The sequence below is a fragment of the Prionailurus viverrinus genome, chromosome B4 (genome assembly GCF_022837055.1).
Source record: "Prionailurus viverrinus isolate Anna chromosome B4, UM_Priviv_1.0, whole genome shotgun sequence".
Lineage (NCBI taxonomy): Eukaryota > Metazoa > Chordata > Mammalia > Carnivora > Felidae > Prionailurus > Prionailurus viverrinus.
In genome coordinates this window covers 113,988,309-114,008,283 of record NC_062567.1, presented here as the reverse complement: position 1 = coordinate 114,008,283, position 19,975 = coordinate 113,988,309, and the positions used below count along the sequence as shown (strand labels likewise).

At 36.8% G+C, this 19,975-nt stretch overlaps 1 protein-coding gene across 3 annotated transcripts in view; it reads left to right on the top strand.

Moving 5' to 3' along the window:
- Positions 1–19,975, top strand: part of LOC125170709 (uncharacterized protein C3orf20 homolog) — a 136,340-nt gene that overhangs the window by 28,057 nt on the left and 88,308 nt on the right. For all 3 annotated transcript variants that reach the window (XM_047867394.1, XM_047867396.1, XM_047867395.1), the window contains 3 exons: positions 7,604–8,064; positions 14,820–14,918; positions 16,779–16,878. In XM_047867394.1, the coding sequence (XP_047723350.1) occupies positions 7,604–8,064; positions 14,820–14,918; positions 16,779–16,878 (660 nt within the window). The remainder of the gene's footprint in view (positions 1–7,603; positions 8,065–14,819; positions 14,919–16,778; positions 16,879–19,975) is intronic.

The window sequence follows — 19,975 nt, the reverse complement described above, 5'->3', positions numbered from 1 at the left end:
CTAGAGAAATGGGCTACTTTTAACACTGAGCCAGGTGCCAAGACCTTCATTGTTGATTATCTCCTTAAGGTTTTTAAGTCTGGTTTTGAAATGGGTAGTCCATTATTTGAGCTTCTGTCTGAAAAATAAACCAGACAGGTAAGTATTATTTTTAAAATGCACATTCAATTTCTCAACAACCCTCTGAAGGAAGTAAAATTATTGACCTTATCTTACATATAATAAAACTGAGGCAATTAATAAATGGTAGGTGTTAATATTATTATTGAAATAAGTAGTTTTCATCATTTCATTTGAGCAATAGGTAAATCTGACAATTATGAATGCATATTTACAGGATGTTAACACAAAAAAATACCTTAAAGTGAAGATAACACAGTATGGCTCATACAGTTTGTATTGGAGTTTAGTAAAATGATGTTTATGAAAGCAACTTTAAAGCTATAAAGAGATATAGAAATTTCATGAGTTATTTAAAGTTTTCAAAAATGGGTCTTCCATCTTTTAAATATCAGTGAAAATATAACTAATGCCTAAAGATCAAAGATTTAAGATCTACATTTAGAATTCTTATGCAAATTAAAATACCTTTTCATCTTAAAAACATTCCCTTTTACTTTACTTAAATACTTAGTTGGGAAAGTACTGTTACTTTTCACATTATGTGAATGGAATTATTATTTAGAAGAGAAATACAAGTAACTCTTTAGTGCTGTTTACCATTTTAAAAAATTTTTTTAATTTTTAATGTTTTATTTGTTTTTGAGAGAGAGACAGAGACAGAGTGTGAGCAGGGGAGAGGCAGAGAGAGAGGGAGACACAGAATCTGAAGCAGACTCTAGGCTCCAGGCTCTGAGCCATCAGCACAGAGCCGAATTCAGGGCTCAAACTCACAATCCCTGAAATCATGACCTGAGCCACAGTCATTTAACCAACTGAGCCACCCAGGTGTCCCAGTGCTGTTTACCATTTAATAAAAACTTTATGCAAGTGAAATTCCATCGAGTGTTGATAATGTTTTACCACACTGACTTGGTGGAAGAAAACACTTTGAAATTGTAATGACTTGGTTAGCTGTCTGGTTTAGGGAGCAACTGGTTTAGGGAACATTTCAAAGGACAGCTCATTTAAAGTACTTTTGTTCATACCTCTGATAGTGTAGTGAAATCAGTTTTGGTTTCTTATGCAATAGATACTGATTGAATAAATGAGTAAAGATAGTAGCCAGATTATAGATTTTAAGCTCCTGAAAGGGAAGGACTGTTCCTTCTCTGTGTATTCTGTGTAACACAGTGTCCATGCAATGTATGCTTGATTGTCCTCCTAGATTTTATTATATCAACTATCAGAGGCTTGAAGATACCTTTGATGTTGCTCAGTAAAATATGTGCTTGGGATATAAATGTTCTATATTCAACTCATGGCTCCTATCTTTTTAAAAAAACTTTTTAATGATTTTATTTATTTTTGAGACAGAGAGAGACAGAGCATGAGCAGGGGAGGGGCAGAGAGAGAGGGAGACACAGAATCCAAAACGGGCTCCAGGCTCTGAGCTGTCAGCAGATCGTGACACAGGGCTCAAACTCATGGACTGTGAGATCATGACCTGAGCTGAAGTCGGATGCTTAACCGACTGAGCCACCCAGGTGCCCCTCATGGCTCCCATCTTAAAGAAGGATCACATCTGAGCAAAGCCACTAACCCACTAACATTGCTATCTGGACCTAAATCTATCTTTTTTCTCTTTATACTAATATTTGTTGAGCAAATATGTGCTAGAGAAACAGTAATGAATAAAACAAAGCCTCTGCTTCATGGCTTTCATTGGAGCAAAAGGAAACAAATTAAAGCCAAATAAACAAGTAAATATATAGAATATCAAATAGTGATATGTGCCTTAGAGAAAAAAACAGGTTCAAGGGGAAGAGGGTGATGCTATATTGTATAAGGTGTTCAAAATGGCTCCATTTCTATAGTAATATTTGAGCAGAAGATGGATGTAAGGGTGTATGGTACATAACAGTGAGAAGCATCCTTGGTCTATTTGAGGGTAACAAGGGGGCCAGTGTGGCTGAAGCAGAATGAATTGGAAGAGAGTAGTAGGAGATAAGATTATAAGAATAAGAGGAAAGGGAGAGGCATCTATGTGTCTCAGTTGGTTGAACATCCAACTTCAGCTCAGGTTATGATCTCAGAGTTCATGAGTTGAGTTCGAGCCCCGCATCAGGCTTGCTGCTGTCAGCACTGAGCCCACTTCAGATCCTCTGTCCCCTTCTCTCTCTACCCTTCCCCACTCACTCTCTCTCTCTCAAAAATAAATAAACATTAAAAAAAATAATAATAAGAGAGGTGCGCCTGGATGGCTCAGTCGGTTAAGCATCGAACTCTTGATTTCAGCTCAGGTCATGATCTCATGATTCATGGGTTCAGGCCCCTTGTCAGGCTCCATGCTGATAGCTGTGGAGCCTGCTTGGGATTCTCTGTCTCCCTCTTTTTCTGCCCTTTCCTTGCTCACTCCCTATCTCTCTCTCTCTGTCTCTCTCTCTCAAAATAAATAAATATCTATCTATAAATAAATAAATAAATAAATAGCAAAAAAAAAAGAGGGGACGGAGAGGGTCAGATCATGAAAGACCTTAGGTGCCACTGTTATGCAGGCTTTTATACTGAGTGACATGGAAAGCCATTGCAGAATCTGAGTGTAGAGGGGTCACTGGACCTGATTAAATGACTAGGCTTGTGTGTTGAGATTCAATTTTAAGAACTGGTGGGAAAAGCAGAAGATTAGATAAGAGCCTATCTATAGTAATAATCTAGGCAAGGGATGATTGTAGATCACCTAGTGTGATAGTTCTGAAAGAGGAGCAATAAGGTTGATTCTGGATATAGTTTAAGGTAGAGATGACTGGGTTTGTTATGGAACAGATATAGAATGTGAGAAAAAGATAGGATAAAGATATCCAAAGACAACACCAGAGCCTTTGACCTGAACAGCTAGAAGAATGGAGTTGCTATTTATTGAAGTAAGTAAAAACTAAGGGAAAAACAGGTTTGGTGGGAAAGACCAGGAGTTCATTTTTGGACATGTTGGATAAGTTGACCTTGAGATGCCTTTTAGAGATGTTATGTAGAAAGTGGGTATAAAAGTTTGGGGGTCAGGTGCGAGGTCAGAAGTAGATATGTACATTTGTGAGTTGTCAGGGTCTAAATAGTTTTTAAAGCCTTTCAAATGGGTAAGCTTACAAAGGGAGTATAGGTAGAGAGAAGAAGGGAGGTGTGAGAGGGAGAAGTTAACTCAGAGATGAAGAGAAACCAGCAAAGGGTTGGAGAAGGAATATCCAGTGAGGGAGGAGAACCAAGAGAAAGTGATGTTCAAAAAACCAATGAAGAAAATGTTTCAAGAATGTTCAGTTATGTCAAATGCTGCGTGGGAGTTGTATGAGTTGAAGACTGAATAGTGACTGTTTGGTTCAGTATGATCAAGGATTTTGGTGACTTTAAAAGAGGCTTCTCTGTGGAGAGGTGGGGACACATAGAGTGGGTTGAATAGAGAATGGGAGCAAGTATAAACAACTTTCAAAACTTTGCTTTTTCAAAGCAAAACAACTTTTACTGTATACCACTTCACACCCATTAGGATGTCTATTTAAAAAAAAAAACAGAAGGTAACAAGTATTGGCAAGGATGTGGAGAAATTGGATTGTGCATTGCTGGTGGAACTGTAAAATGGTGCAGTGACTGTAGAAAATTATATGACATTTCCTCAAAAAATTAAACATAGAGTTACCATGATGTAGCAATTACAATTCTAGAAGTGAAATCAGGGACTTGAACAGGTAGTATATACCCATGTTCATAGCAGTATTATTCATAATTGCCAAAAAGGTGGAAGCAACCCAAGTCCATTGAGAGATGAGGGGATAAACAAAGCGTGGTATACACGTACAATGGAATGTTACTCCTTAAAAAGGAAATTCCAACACATGCTGCAACATGGCTGAACCTTGAAGACGTTATGCTAAATGAAATAAGACAGTCACAAATGAACAAATATTGTATGATTCCTCTTATATGAAGTTCATAGGGTAGTCAAAATTGTAGACACAGAAAGTAGAATGGTGGTTACCAGGGCTGGGGGTGGAGTGAGTGATATAGGGTATATAATGTCTCTTCTACCTTCTCAGGATCTCCTACTGGGATGGATATAAGACAGATCAGTAGGAGAAAAACATTTTTATCTAGTAATTTTTAAGTGTAGAACAAACACCCAATGGAACAGAGTTGAATGCTTATATGCTAGGTTGGACAAAATAATAAACTGTGAAAATGTGACAAGACAAAGGGGTAGGCTAGAGCAACTAATCCTTGAGAAATGACTCAGAAGGTAAGAGTTTAACAAATTTGTTTGTACAGATTTTTCCTGACCTCAACTTAATCTTTGGTGATAAGAATGTTTCTTCCTCCTGGTATAGGGAGGGTATGTTTCACCTGAGGGTTTTAGCTCCTGCTTTCAGGAAGAAAAAGGAAGGTCAGAATGCACCTTCCATTTGCTATTTTTCAAATGCCTTTAACTCAATATAATCAATATGCTAAAATGGCATATTTTGGGGTGGTATGCTCTGAACCTCCACAGGAGGGATGGAGAGTTAGTGTTAATGGGTACAGAGTTTCATTGGTGAAGATGAAAAAGTTCTGGAGATGAATGATAGCAATGTTTGCACAATAATGTGGATATACTCAATGCTTTAGGACTGTACACTTAAAATTGGTTAAAATGGTAAATTTTATGTGAAATTTATCATAATAAAAAAAAGGAATTTTGCCATTAAGGGGGCAGATAAATGATTTGTAGTTGGCAGGAACTGTATCAGTTCCTAAAAGTGTGTGGAGAAAAACACTGAAGAAATTTGTAAAACTAGGCTGTTGGTAATGCCTTGTAAGAGAGAGTCAGCTGAAGTCTGACCTTCCTTTAGTCTCTACCCCCTAGATTCAAACCCTGTGCATTTTAAGGGCCCAGAGATGGGGTAATCAGCACCTGGGATATGGACTTATCAACCAAAAATGTCTGTGGGACTGGGAAGGGCGTGGGGGTGCCACTAATTTCTAGTTGTTTTGGAAGAATTCCTCTAGGAAGCAATAGACTTAAATGCCACTTGATCAGCAGTACATTCTCTCTCCTGGTAGTTTAGATACATGGTAGGCCAAATCTTAACCATAATCACTTTGGTAGTAGAGTTAAAACATTAAGAATTCAGACGGTCTTATCAAAGGTGAACAACTTTGGCCCAAGAGAGTGCCAAACACTCTCTCTCAGGATAGCAATGGCCATGGAATTGTATGTTCCCTTTTATATACATTCCATGTTAATATAGATATTAGCGTGAAATACTAGTATACATACAGTGTAGCTCTACATCTTTAGAAGTCAATATGAGGGGCACCTGAGTGGCTGAGTTGGTTAGTGTTATATATATAAATTCATGGGGTGAGTCAAATAACACACATGTTTTAATTTACCAACAGGATCCCCCTCCATTTTATCCTTTTATTTTTTAAATTAATAGTAAATTTTGATGACTATAAACAGATGGTATTTTATGATCTTACTTCTGCTCAATTTTATCTTTCGATACTTCATTGTGAAGATTTTCTTCTGACTTGTCTTTCGTTTAACTAATTTTCTTTTCAGCTTTGTGTCTAATATGCTGTTAAACCCATCTACTGAGTTCTTAATTTGGCTTATGATATTTTTCAGCTTTATAATTTCTATCTGGTTCTTTTTCAAACATGCTCATGTGTGTATGTGTGTGTGTGTGTGTGTGTGTAGCTTTCAGTTCTTTGCAAACATTCTCAATTTCCTTGGTCATTGTAAGCAGAGTTATTTTAAACTATATATCTCCCTATGGTTCTATTTTATTAGTTGCTGTTTCTACTGGCTCTCATTCACGTTCTCTTGATTCCTTGTAAATCTTGTGTTTTAAAACACTTTGTGTCACATATTATATTTGAAAACTATTTTTAAAAATAATTTGGGGGCGTCTGGGTGGCTCATTCAGTTAAGCCTCTGACTCTTGATTTTGGCTCAGGTCATGTTCTCACGGTTTGTGATTTCAAGCCCTGCATCAGGCTCTGCACTGACAGTGCTGAACCTGCTTGGGATTCTCCCTCCCTCTCTCTCTGCCCCTCCCCAGCTCGCTCTCTCTCTCTCTCTCTCTCTCTCTCTCTCTCTTTCTCTCAAAGTAAACTTCTAAAAACTTTAAAAAACTTTTTAAAAAATTATTTGAGGGCTAGGATGAAGTCAACTTCTACTGGACGAGATTTACATTTGTTTCCGTCAGGAGTTTGTGGATAGCAACACTTAGGGGTCACCTTAATTCAATGTCAGGAAATGAGATAATTTGAAGCTGTGTTATAATGTGCTGGTCTAGGTGTACTTCTGGAAAATCCTTACTCCTAGGCCACAGCCTTTCGAGTCTCAACCAATAACCTTGCCATGGAAGGCCCTAGATTCCAAATTTTGAACACTTAGCCCCCACAAAGCTATCAAAAGTCCTGACCAGTCTTTAAGCCTCTCAGATGCATCTTATAGAATTGGTAAATTTTCCTTCCATACCTCTAACCTTCCACAAAGGGGGAAAATATGGGGTTTTTCTCTTTGGATTTCAATCTTCTTCCAGATACTGATAGTAACTCATCACTATCTTGTTAGCTCTCTGTAGCCTTTAAGAAAAAAAAATTTTTTTTTGGTCCAGCTTTTCTAGTTGTCTCCAAGAAAGGGTTACTTTGAATTACCTAGATGCTATTACCAAAAGGAGTAGATCACTTGCAAGTTTTAAACATGGTATGCATAGTTGTTTTGTAAACTGTGGCTGAAAATTCCAATATATGAGATATCTAGACCTTTGCAGATCTGTTTCTGTTGCTGCTTTGGAATTTCAGTATAATGTAGTAACATCTGATGGGGTGTGTAGGACAGGCTAAGGGAACATACAACGTGTTTGTAGTCTAACCTAAGAAATTCAGGGAAGGCTCTTTGGAAGAAACGACCTCTGTCTTGTCTTATAATTAAGGTAATGAATAAGCAGTACACACACATACTGGTTTTTATCTTCTGTTCATAAATGTAATAAATATTAATTGTAGAAAAGTTAGAAAAGTATAAAGTATAAAAGAAGGCAAAAAAATGACTTCTACAATCCCATAATCAATTTACTTTTTTAGAGGATATTTGCTTAGTTTCTGTACTAGCAGATATATGGTGCATACATTTACATTTGAGATCATTCCACATATATAACCGTGTATAATCTTTATATAATATTATAATGTAAGCATTTTCCCAAATTACTAAGAGGAATTTTCCAAACAATTCTTCATGCTACCCATTGTATGAGCATGGCACTATTTACTTAGCTATATCCTTATGGGCCATTATTTTTTTTTTCAATTTTTTCTAATATCAACAAATAATGTTACAGTTAGCAATTTTATTCACAGATATTATACATCCTTTTTATTAAATTTTAAGATGGATTTCCAGAAGTTGAATTACTGAGTTAAAGAAAATAAAATATCTTTTAAGGCTTACATATGTTTTTTACAGTCATACAAACAGTACAGTATCTAAAGAACAAAAGGAAGCAAGACTATCTACAGTAGCTGAATGTGAGAAGAAAGATGAATTCCATTCATCTGGGATCTCACAAATTTCTGGTGTTTCCAAGTTTTCATCTAACCTTCGATTCACCAAAATATACCGGCAAAAGAATCTATTTGAAGAATATAAACTGATTGCTGCTGAAATACTGAGTGAACTTGGGGAGATGTTGCAGAAATATGCTGAGTATAACATTACTTTCCCTGCGGGAATTGTAAATCTTATGAATTACAGCTGGCATGATCTTATTGAAGGTGTTTGTAAGTGTGCAACGAAAAATCTGAAGAAAAACAATGCCTTAAAAAGAGATTCCAAAAACATGACCCAAATCAGCACCTGTGCAAGAGAGGAATATCATAAGGAAAATCATCTTGTGAAAGCAAAAAAAGACCACCCTGTTTCATCGGGTGAGTAGAAGTTAATTAGATTTGTAAATAATCCTCCAGGTTTCTTTTTTTTTTTTTAAGGAATAAAGGGGCGCCTGGGTGGCTCTGTCAGTTAATCGCCTGACTTGATTTCAGCTCAGGTTTGTTAGACTGAACCCCACGTGGAGCTCTGCACTGGGTGTGGAACCTGCTTGGGATTCTCTCTGTCCCTCTCTCTCTGCCTTTCCCCCCTCACTCATGCGCACTCACTATTACGCACTCTCTCTCTCTCAAAAATAAACAAACATTTTTAAAAAATGAATAAAAATAGCAAGTGAGTGAGATGTTGACAAAACATTATATTTGGTTTGTGTTAATAATTTTAATAAGTGTTAGTGACTGTCAGGAGAAAGATACAACAATTTATAGTGCTTTCATTGTAAGCATCTGTTACACTTTACATTCATGTGATATGAACTCTCTGCCTTAAGGGATCCTACAAATACTTTTACAGTGGCAGGGTCCAAAATAAATATGATGCTAGCCACATATGTAATTTTTTTAATTAACTTTTTATTTTAAGATGATTGTAGATCCACATACAGAGAGATACCATATACCCTTACCCTTTCTCTATATGACAACATCTTGCAAAACTATAGTACAATATCACAGCCAGGATATTGACATTGATACAGTCAAGATTCAAAACATTTCTATCAAGGCAAGAATCATTCATGGAGTCCTTCTGCAACCACACCCACTTCCCTCCTTCTTCCACCCCCTCTTTAATCTTGACAACCACCAACGTGTTATACATTTCTATATTTTTGTCATTTCAAGGATGTTATATAAATGAAATCATGCAATGTATAACTTTTGGTGATTGCCTTTTTTCAGCAAGCTTAATTCTCTGGAGATATATCCAAGTAGTATGTATCAGTAGCTTGTTCCTTTTTATTGCCCAGTAGTATTCCATGGTATGAATGTACTACAGTTTGTTTAACCATTCCTTCCTTGAAGGACATCTAGGTATTTGGGTTTGTTTGTTTGTTTGTTTGTTTGTTTGGGTTTTTTTTCCTTTAGTTTTTAGCTATTATGAAAGCTGCTAAAACATTTGGGTATAGGATTTATGTAAATATAAGTTTAGATTCCTCTTTGATAAATGCCCAGAAGTACAATTGCTGGGCTATGTGGCAACTGCATGTTTACTTTTATATGAAACTTTCAAACTATTTTTCCAGAGAGGCTGTACTGGTTTTTTGTTTTGTTTTTGTTTTTGTTTCTAAGTTTTATTTAAGTAATCTCTATACCCAACATGGGGCTTAAACCCACGACCCCAGGATCAAGAATCACATGTTCTTCTGACTGAGCCAGCCGGGCACTCCATGGCTCTACTGTTTTACATTCCTACCAGCAATGTATGAGTGATACCATTTCTCCATATTCTCACCAGCATTTGGGTATTATCACCACTTTTTATTTTAGCCATTCTTGTAGGTGTGTAATAATATCTCATTATAGTTTTAATTTGCATTTCTCTAATGGCTAATGATATTGAATATTTGCCATCTGTATATCCTCTTCAGTGAAATATCTCCCGTGTCTGCTTAATTTTCTAATTGGATTGTTTTTTTAATTGTTGAATTTTGAGAGTTCTTTATATATTCTAGATACTAGTCCTTTGTTGTATATGTGCTTTCCAAATATGTTCTCCCAGTGTCTTCTCATCTTTTTAATAGAGTCCTTTGCAAAGAAAAAGTTTTAAATTTTGATGAAGTCCAACTTTTGAAAAATCTTTTTATGAATAGTGTTTTTGGTATTAAGGCTAAGAGTTCTCTGCCTACCCCTAAATCCTGAAGGTTTTCTCCTATTTTTTTTCCTAAAAGTTTTATAGTTTTACATTTTAGTTTTACATTTTACATTTAAGTCCATGACCCATTTGGCATTACCTTTTGTATAAAGTGTGAGACCTACACTGAGGTTCATTTTTTTGCCTATGGTTGTCCAGTTGCTTCAGCATCATTGTTGAAAATGCTGTCTTTCCTCCATTGAATTGCTTTTGTATCTTTCTCACAAATCAGATGGGCATATTTATGTGAATCTATTGTGGGGTCCTCCTTTTGTTTCTGCTGGTTCTCATTCATGTTCTCTTGATTCCTTGTGAATATGATTATTTTTGTCTTGTGTCAGACATTGTTTTTAAAAATAATTTGAGGCCAAGGGTGCCTGGGTGGCTCAGTCGTTTAAACAGCCCACTTGGTTTCAGCTCAGGTCATGATCTCATGGTTTGCGGATCGAGCTCTGCATCAAACTCTGTGCTGACAGCTCAGAACCTGCTTGGGATTCTTTCTCTACCAATCTGTCTCTCTCCAAATAAATAAATAAACTAAAAAAAATAATTTGAGACCTGGAAGAAGTTATCTTCAACTGGAGGTGATTAGAAGCAGGGACTCAAACAGATGTTTGTATACCAACGCTTATAGCAGCATTATTTACAATAGCCAAGAGGTGGAAACAACTCAAACGTCCATAGACAGGTGGATGGTTAAACAAATTATGGTATTATATATACAGTGGAATGTTATTCAGCCTTAAAAAGGAATGAAATTCTGATACACATTATAATGTAGATGAACCTTGAAGACCATTATACTAAGTGAAGTAAGCCAGAACAAAAGGACAAATATACCATAACTCCACTTACATGAGATACCTAAAGTAATCAAATTCGTAAAGACAGAAAGTAGCATGGTAGTTGCAAGGGGCTGGCAGGAAGGGAGGATAGGCAGATACTGTTAAATGGTTATAGAATTTCAATTGAGGAAGAAGAAAACTTTCTGAAGATGAATGGTGGTGGTGATGATTGTACAACAATGTAAATGAACTTGAATGAACTTAATGCTTCAAAACTGTACACTTCAGAATGGTTAAAATGGGGGGCACCAGGGTGGCTCAGTTGGTTAAGCATCTGACTTCATCTCAGGTCAAGATCTCACGATTTGTGAGTTCAAGCCCCAAGTCGGGCTGTATGCTGACAACTTGGAGCCTGGAGCCTGCTTTGGATTCTATATCTCCCTCTCTCTCTGCCCCTCCCCCACTCACGCTCTGTCTCTCTCTGTCTCTCACAAATGAATAAACATTAAAAAAAAATTTTAATGGTTAAAATGGTAAATTTTACATTATGCAAATTTAACCACAATAAAAATATCTTAATGGTTAAATGGTAAATTTTTGTATTATGTATACTTTATCACAATAGAAAACAAGATGGGGGACTAAGCTAACTGTGAAAAAGGAAGCTTTCCTTCTTATAAGGTGGTAAATAAAAGGAACTGAGTGAAAGGGCAGGTATATATACACAAGGGGGCATTTAATTTCAGAGTGAGAAGAGTTGAGTCTGTAAGCCTAAAACCAGGAACTTGTGATAATATGATATATATGTGAAATAGTACAAAATGGCCCATTTTAGAGACACTTGAGTTGATGCTGCTTCCACAGTTCCTTTCTGCCTACGACCACATTTGTGTTCCCTCACTCCCTGGGCCAAATTAGGGCTTTTGTGGGCTCTGGTGCTTTTCCCTTCACTGTGTCCCTTACTTCATAGAAGTTATTAAAAACTGTATCTTACGACTGCATTATTACAAAGATAAATCTAATCCAGCTAGACTCATTATTATTTATTCATTATTGTCTTATTCAGTTTCTTCTTCTGCTTTAAGAGAAACTAAAATTAAAACATTTTGGGGGGCTTCTAGACATGTCATGTGCCTCATGGAGAAATCAATTCTGCTTTCTTCTTCCCTCACTTCTGAGGGACCATCGTCCTCTCAGAATGTTGCTCTCTCCTGCCACCTGATCTTTGCCTGTTCTTAGCCTCTAGATTTTTCACTGTTAAGATGAAGTTACTGGGGTGCCTGGGTAGCTCAGTCGGTTAGGCGTCCGACTTTGGCTAGGTCATGATCTCATGGTTCATGGGTTCGAGCCCCTCATCGGGCTATGTGCTGACCGCTCAGAGCCTGAAGCCTGCTTCCAATTCTGTGTCTCCCTCTCTCTCTGCCCCTCCCCTGCTGATTCTCTGTCTCTCTCTCTCTCTCTCTCTCTCTCTCAAAAATAAATGTTAAAAAAAATTTTTTTTGATGAAGTTACCTATTTAATTCCAAGACATTGATGCTCTTCTCAGATGCTGAAAACATTTGCAAGTACCAAACCCAAGAATGTTAAAAATAATAATAAAGTCTTAGGGGTCTGAAATTTTTGCTGATAATAATTTCAGAAAACTTAATAGGGAGATATGAGTGACTGGCACAAACATGCAATTTAAAAAGGATGAAGAACCTCACCAGAGCTTAGCACTACATTCTGGAGAGTACAGGTAGACCCCACTTTTACCCCCAGAGTGAAGCTTTATTTTCAGTACTTTTAAGATTTCTCACTTTAGCTTCTGTTGTGTTGATATATACAAGCAAGTTTCAACATAGCAAAAGAGCTGATATTTTAAATATTAAAATCATATTCGATTATAACATTTTATAGATCATAGGGATCTTTCTAGCTATTATCTAATTTAGTTGTCCAGATATCCCTGTCAGGCAGCTAATAGGGTTTCTGTTTCACTAAGAAGAAAACTGAGATTCCAAAGGGCTGAGTAACTTGCCCAAAGTCATACAGTTTCTGATTGAGCCGTGATCCCAACCCTGGTCTTCTAACTCCCAATATAGTAGCCTTTCTGCTATCTTATCCCTAATTCTCATTCTGCTATTGTAATAGTGATAATGATTTTGACAATGAGAATAAATAGTAGTGGTTGCTATCTCTACAATGACCCCTCTGAGGTAGAGAAGTAAACTAGTGTAGTGATTAAGCCTTTGCTTTTAGGATTCCTGGGTCCAAATCCTGGCTATTGCATTACTGCTTATATAACTTTGAGCTCATATAATTATGAACACATTTCATAACCCCTCTTTGTCTCAGTTTCATTGTCTGTAACATCGTACTAGAAACCATATCTCTTTCCAGGGTGGTTCTGAATATTAAATAAGTTAACACTAAAACACTTGGAAAAGTATCTAGATATAGTAGATACTACTTTTTTTTTTAAGTTTTTATTTAAATTCCAGTTAACATACAGTGTCATGTTAGTTTCAGGTGTGCAATATACTGGTTAAACACTTCCATTCATCACCCAGTGGTAGACACTACTTATGTATTTGTTATCTTATTATTTTTTTAATGTTTATTTATTTTGAGAGAGAGAGGGAGAGAGAGAGAGAGAGAGAGAGAGAATCCCAAACAGGCTCTGCTCTGATGGCAGAGAGCCCAGTGCAGGGCTTGAACTCATGAACCATGAGATCATGACCTGAGCCAAAGTCGGATGCTTAACTGACTGAGCCACCCAGGCACTCCTGTTATTTTATTATTATTATTTCCATTATCTCATATTATCCTCAGAGTAACCCTTTGGTATATAGGTATTATTACAGGTTCCTGATGGTTCATGAAGCCTAATGCATTTGCTTGAACAAGATAATTTTAGCAATACAATTTTTACTCTTTAAGAACAAGTGATTGCTGTTAATAAAAAGATTGGAATGCTCTGTAGCAGTTTTCAAAGTGTGGTTCCGGAACCAGTGCATCAACATCACTAGGAACTTAGAACAAGTACTAGCAAATTTTCTAGGTCTTATTCTAGACTTACCTGAATTCCTCCTCTGTAAAATGAGGATGATTAATTGTAGAATTTTGTTGAAAGAAATAAACTAATTTATAATGCATGTAATGTGCTTAGCATAGTGCCTGGCATATGGTAAGTGCTTAATAAATATTAGCCATAGTTATTGTGCATATTCTTACTTGTACCCTTATTTCTTTTACTTTTATCATTGTAATTTTCTCATCTTTTTACTTTACTTTAATTTAATTTTTATTTTTTTAAATTTTAGATGCAAACTATTTGTATGGATTCCTGGAAATAAGGACTTCCCGATTCATATATAAAGTTTAAGAAGCTACCATGAGTTTTGCTTTCTTTTCAAAATATCCCTAAATATTTTATTTTTAGATAGATTTTAAGATCTAATTTTATTTTATAAGATGACTTCATTCCACTTCATACACTAATAGAATTTCTTGTCTTAATTTACATTTTGGGGTGCCTGGGTGGCTCAGTCCGTTAAGTGTCTAACTCTAGATTTTGGCCCAGGTCATGATCCCATGGTTTGTGAGTTCGAACACTGTGCCGGGCTCCACAATGGCAGTGGGGAGCCTGCTTGGGATTCTCTCTCTCTCTCTCTCTGCCCCTCCCCAGATCACTCTCTCTCTCTTTCTCTCAAAGTAAATCAATAAACTTAAAAAAAAATGAATTAGGTTTACATTTTAGCACAAAACTTAATGATACAGAGAGGCTTTCTGTCCATGTAGCCTTTTTTTTTTAACCAGAACAGGCTGCTAACTATTATCCCATTGCTAAAAAAATAAATGAAAGTAAAATATGAATTTTTTTAGTGGTTCTCATGTGAAAGGGCAACTCTTAGAACAAAAGCATAAACACAATCTTTTAGTAAATCCAGAAGTTATGCAAAGATATTTAATTTTAAAAAGCGGTTTCATTTCTAGAGCAAATTAAAATATTTTATGAGTCACTATGGGTACCTATGGAAAATTTTGCTAATGCCCTCATAAGAATATTAAAATATTGACAACTGTTTTTTGTGTTGATGATGATTTAGCAAAATACTCACTTTCTCTTCTCTTTCCCCTCTGCCCTCTCATCTTCTTCCTCCTTCCTTTTTTCCTAGCTCTTGTCAAACAAAACCAGTATTCACAGATCCCGCAGGATAGCCATTTACCTGTTGTCATCCACTTCTCCCTGTTATCCAAGATCTGTTTAGAAAATGGTAAGATCCCTTTACCCACCCAAATTAGGGTCGACTCTAATGAGCAAGCAGAGTGAGAATCACTTACATTCCCTGAATTTGAAAACTCTCTCAGTCATCCTCATAGTATAACCTCAGTCAGAGCCAGACATTTAAGTTCATGGATTCCAAGTCAAAAAGTTTCAAATGCAGCCCCCACCCCCACCCCACCCCCAGCCTTCCCTGATTTCTCCACTCTTGTATCTTAGGAGTTTTTTCTTCATGGTTCTGAGAAACTAGCTTCAGGAACAATGACATGCCTGTCCCCCCAGAAGAGCACCCAGGGCCTTCCATCACAAAAACATACTAACTTGGACTAGGAACCAAACCTTCTGGGGTAAAAGGCAAAAATTGGTTCTTAAATTGTTTAAATGTTATAAAGGAGACTTCCCAAGGAAGATTATGGTTACACAAATCTAGGAAGAATACAGATGATCCCTTTATGAGGTTATAAAAGGGATAAGATATAGGTTGTTAGGAAAAGGGAACCTCGTCATCCCTTGAAATACAGACATAATATAGCTGTGTGGCTCAGGGAGTGAGTAGGAGTTGGGGCTGACTGCCATGGGTCTCATAGATTTGCTTCTCATAATCTTTTCATCATAATCTAAGAACTTTAAGACCTGTTGAAGTTTCTGCTTTTAGGGAATATGCTTTTAGGAGTCCAGTGTCCCTCCCATACTTCCCCATTCCCTATATATGCTTCTGAATTTGATGTATTTAGGAATCAAGTTAGGACTGGAACTGTCTCACTGAAGAGGGATAGATATTGAGGAAATATGCATATGCTAAGAATAAGCATAGTAAGTAGGGCAAAACAGCAAATACTAATGAAGTAAATTATAAGGTATCCAGAGAGTTCTGCATGAAAATGCCCAGGAGTCCAAATAGGTAGGTAAAGTCAGTGACAGGAAATCCCTCAGCAGGAAACTGAATGACAAGCAGATAGTCTGTGAGCAAGGAGCCAGCCTTTAGTCATTAAAAGGCAGGACTGAAATCCCACAGTGGGAGGCTGGCAACAATGCATTATCTAACCCTAAGAAAATGAGGATAGAATTTGTTCAGCCTTTCCAATCTGAGGTAAGGACGGTTCTCTTGATCCAGTGATGATGAACCTGAATGTGATTGATTATGTTAGTCAGGAATCTTTAAGCTGTAGGTAACAAGAACCCAACTCACACTAGCTTCAGCAACAGGAGAATCCTGTGCTCGTGTATTGGGGGTAACTCACAAGATTAAAGGAAGAACCACAGGAGCAAAGGTCCAAGGCAGGGTGTATGACTCAACACTTGCAGGGATTCTTCTCTGTCCATCCCTGCTTGGCAGATTTCTATGGTTAGGCTTGCTTCACACAGTGAAGATAAGGAGATAGTCACTGCCCCTAGAGTCACATGCTCCTTGCCTAGAAAGAAAGTGCTTCTTTTCCTCCAGTGTCCACAGAGAAGACTCAGGAACAGAACCCACATCTACTGACTACCAATAAAATATTCTCTCTTGAGAGATGGGATTCTGTCCCAGGACTGGGGAATGCTGAAGAATCTGATCTGTAGGTCTATGGGTATGTAGGGATTTTTAAAAGGCCTCTACTTCTTCAGATGTCATCATAAGGATTTAATTCCTTGGGGTTAAAGCTTTGATCCCATTTTAGTTAAAATCTCCTGAGAAGAGGTAATTCTTAAGCTAATTGCTTACACTTTAATATGAATGGATTTTGGTTCCTTTTTCAAGTAGGCTTGGGTAGACTGATAGCTGAGCAGGATTTATCTAGTGAGTACTGACGTGGAGATAAATTTTTAAATAGCCATTTTGAGTTACTATGTGTGTTGTTGTTGTTGTTTTAAGGTTGGATCTTTCAACATCCTCACTCAAAATTGGAAATTCTGAAATGGAAGACAATCCTCAATACTGCTGTGAAGAGACTACAAGAAGCCATAATTCAAATGTAGGGAGCCCTCTGAAATCTTTAGAATCATATACTTTTATGAGGCGTGTGATGCGTAGATAGGCAAGAAGAGATGCAGAGCCTGTGGGACCCTGGGCAAGTCACTCTATTGCTTTGCTTGTCGTGTTTGTAATGTGAAAAAAGTATGTACATACATGCACACACAACCCTTCTTTTCCTGGTAACTCATGGAAATAAGTCAGTCTGTGTGCTACACGACTTACCAGTCAATCAGCCTTGTCAGGTGACCAGCACAGGATCCTGTGTGAAAACAGTGGAGAGGAGGGAGAGAAGAAAAGAAGTCAGGGAAAGAAGCGCCAGCCATAGGGAAAGCACTGTTCTAAGGAAATATAAAACTAGTCCCCGTGTACCTCAAATGGGAAACTAAACATCTCAGCAAGTTAACTATCAACAATTAGGAGGTGGTAAGAATCAAACAATTAGGAGGTGATAGTAACCACAGCAAGCATTGACAAAATTTCTACTCTGGCTAGACAGTGGAGCTGATGCTTTACATTTATTATCTATACTACTTAGAACAACTGAGAGAGAGAGAGAGAGAGAGAGAGGATTATCATCTCCATTTTACAGGTGAGGACACTAATAGTGCCACAAAATGTGGCAATTTGTTTAGAGTCATACAGCTAGAAAAAGGCAGAGCCAGGGGTGACCCCAGGTCTATCTGACTCCAAAGTGCACCCACTTTCAACCATGCTTTATTTTCACTCCAGGTTCCCACCTGGACTTCGGTGAGAAAATAACTACTGTTGCTTTGTGGGTTATGTTTTAAATGGGATACATACTTAGTATTTAAAACATTTATTTAAAATTACATGCACACAGAGGCACCTGGCTGGCTCAGTTGGAAGAGTATGTGACTCTTGATCTCAAGGTCATGAGTTCGAGCCCTATGTTGGGTGTAGAGATTACTAAAAAATAATAATAAACTTTAAAAAATAAAATAAAATTACATCAAAAAGGTAAATTGCAAAATGAGAAATGTTTAGATCAGAAGCAAATAAATTTTAATACTATTGATAAATCTAAATTAAGAGAGATTTTATAATGTAATGTCAAATTCTTTATTAGATTTTTCTAAAATACTGCCTCTGGGGCTCCTGGGTGGCTCAGTGGTAAGTGTCCGACTTTGGCTCAGGTCATGATCTCATGGTTCATGAGTTCAAGCCCCACATCAGGCTCTGTGCTGACAGCTGAGAGCCTGGGGTCTCTTTCAGATTCTGTATCTCTTTCTCTGCCCCTCCCTGCTCATGCTGTCTCTCTCTCTCTCTCTCTCTCTCTCTCTCTCTCTCTCTCTCTCAAAAGTATATAAACATTAAGAAAAGAAATACTGCCTCTTTCCTGCTCTGGATGAGAATTGAGCAGCTTGTGCAATGACTGGGAAAGAAGGACCTGCAATCATCTGACTCATTCTCTTTAATGGTGTCTTTCTCTTTAAACCCCTTTAAGGATTAGAAAAGGCAGAGCAAGCCCAGAGCTCAGGCCACAGTGGTCATGTTAAATTGTTAGATCTTGTGCTGAAAATTCCTGGTGATTTAATCAGCATAGAGTAATTTCTAGTGAAATGTTTTAAAAATTGCAATTATTATTGTATTTAAAATTTTAAACTTAGTTTCAGTAGAAATTACTCTTTATTGGTTGAATCTCCAGGAATTTTTAAATTTAAATTAGTAAATTCAGTATATTGGTAAATTTAGTATCTAATTTTACATCATATTACAACTGTTTTAAAACACCTAGGCATAGTATTTAAATTAACTTTTATTATTGTGCAAGTATCAATATTTTGTTTTAAGATTTTTCCCCTTGTTTTTATAACTAGAAAAATTTTCCTCATGCTAAAATTAGATAGACCTACTCTATTTTTAACTTCTTTTTTCTCCACTTACTGGAAATTGTGTATGGTATGAAGATCCTAGCTTTAATTCTCCCATGCCAATAATAATGACAGCTAGTGTTTACTGAGTGCTAATAAAAATAGCTTATGTTTATTGAGTGCTTCTTTTATGTAACACCCCACACGAAGCAATTTACATGCCTCCATGAGTAAGTCACTGCTTTTATGCCAAGGTCAGAAAGCTAGGGAGTGAGTGAGCTGCTATTTACTCTTAGATTTGTTTGATACCAAAGCCTGTGCATCTAACCACAGCACTCTATCATCACTCTGGAGCCAGGTATTGAATACAGTCTGTGTTATCCACCGATTTGAGTTCTCAGCTTAAATTAATCTTCAGTCTTATATATATTAGAGTCTTCTTCTGAGCTGTCTGCTCTATTTCATTGATCTACCTGAGTTTTCAGCTATTTTAATTATTCAGATTATATAATATGAGAGAAACAAGTATGGTGTTAAGAAAGAGGGCTTAAAGTCAAATTGATTGGTCTAAAATCCCAGCTCCATCCATGAATGTGACCTTGGGAAAGTCACTAATTTCCCTTTGCCTTATTTTCTTCATCTGTAAAATGAAGGTAATCATAGTAGCTACCTTTTAGGGCAGTTGTAAAGCTTCCTAGTACAACTAGGCATTCGGTAAATATTAGGTATTTGTATCTTAATTACTGGTACAGCAAACCTCCTCTGGTTACTCTTTCTTTTTTTTTTTTTAATTTGTCTTTTTATTTAATTTATTTTTTTAATTTACATCCAAGTTAGTTAGCATATAGTGCAACAATGATTTCAGGAGTAGATTCCTTAATGCCACTTACCCATTTAGTCCATCCCCCCCTCCCACAACCCCTCCAGTAAGTAACCCTCTGTTTGTTCTCCATATTTAAGAGTCTCTTATGTTTTGTCCCCCCCACCCTGTTTTTATATTATTTTTGCTTCCCTTCCCTTATGTTCATCTGTTTTGTCTCTTAAAGTCCTCATATGAGTGAAGTCATATGATATTTGTCTTTCTCTGAATGACTAATTTCATTTAGCATAATACCCTCCAGTTCCATCCACATAGTTGCAAATGGCAAGATTTCATTCTTTTTGATTGCCGAGTAATACTTCATTGTGTGTGTGTGTGTGTGTATATATATATATATATATATATATATATATATATATATAAAATTTATATATATATAAAAT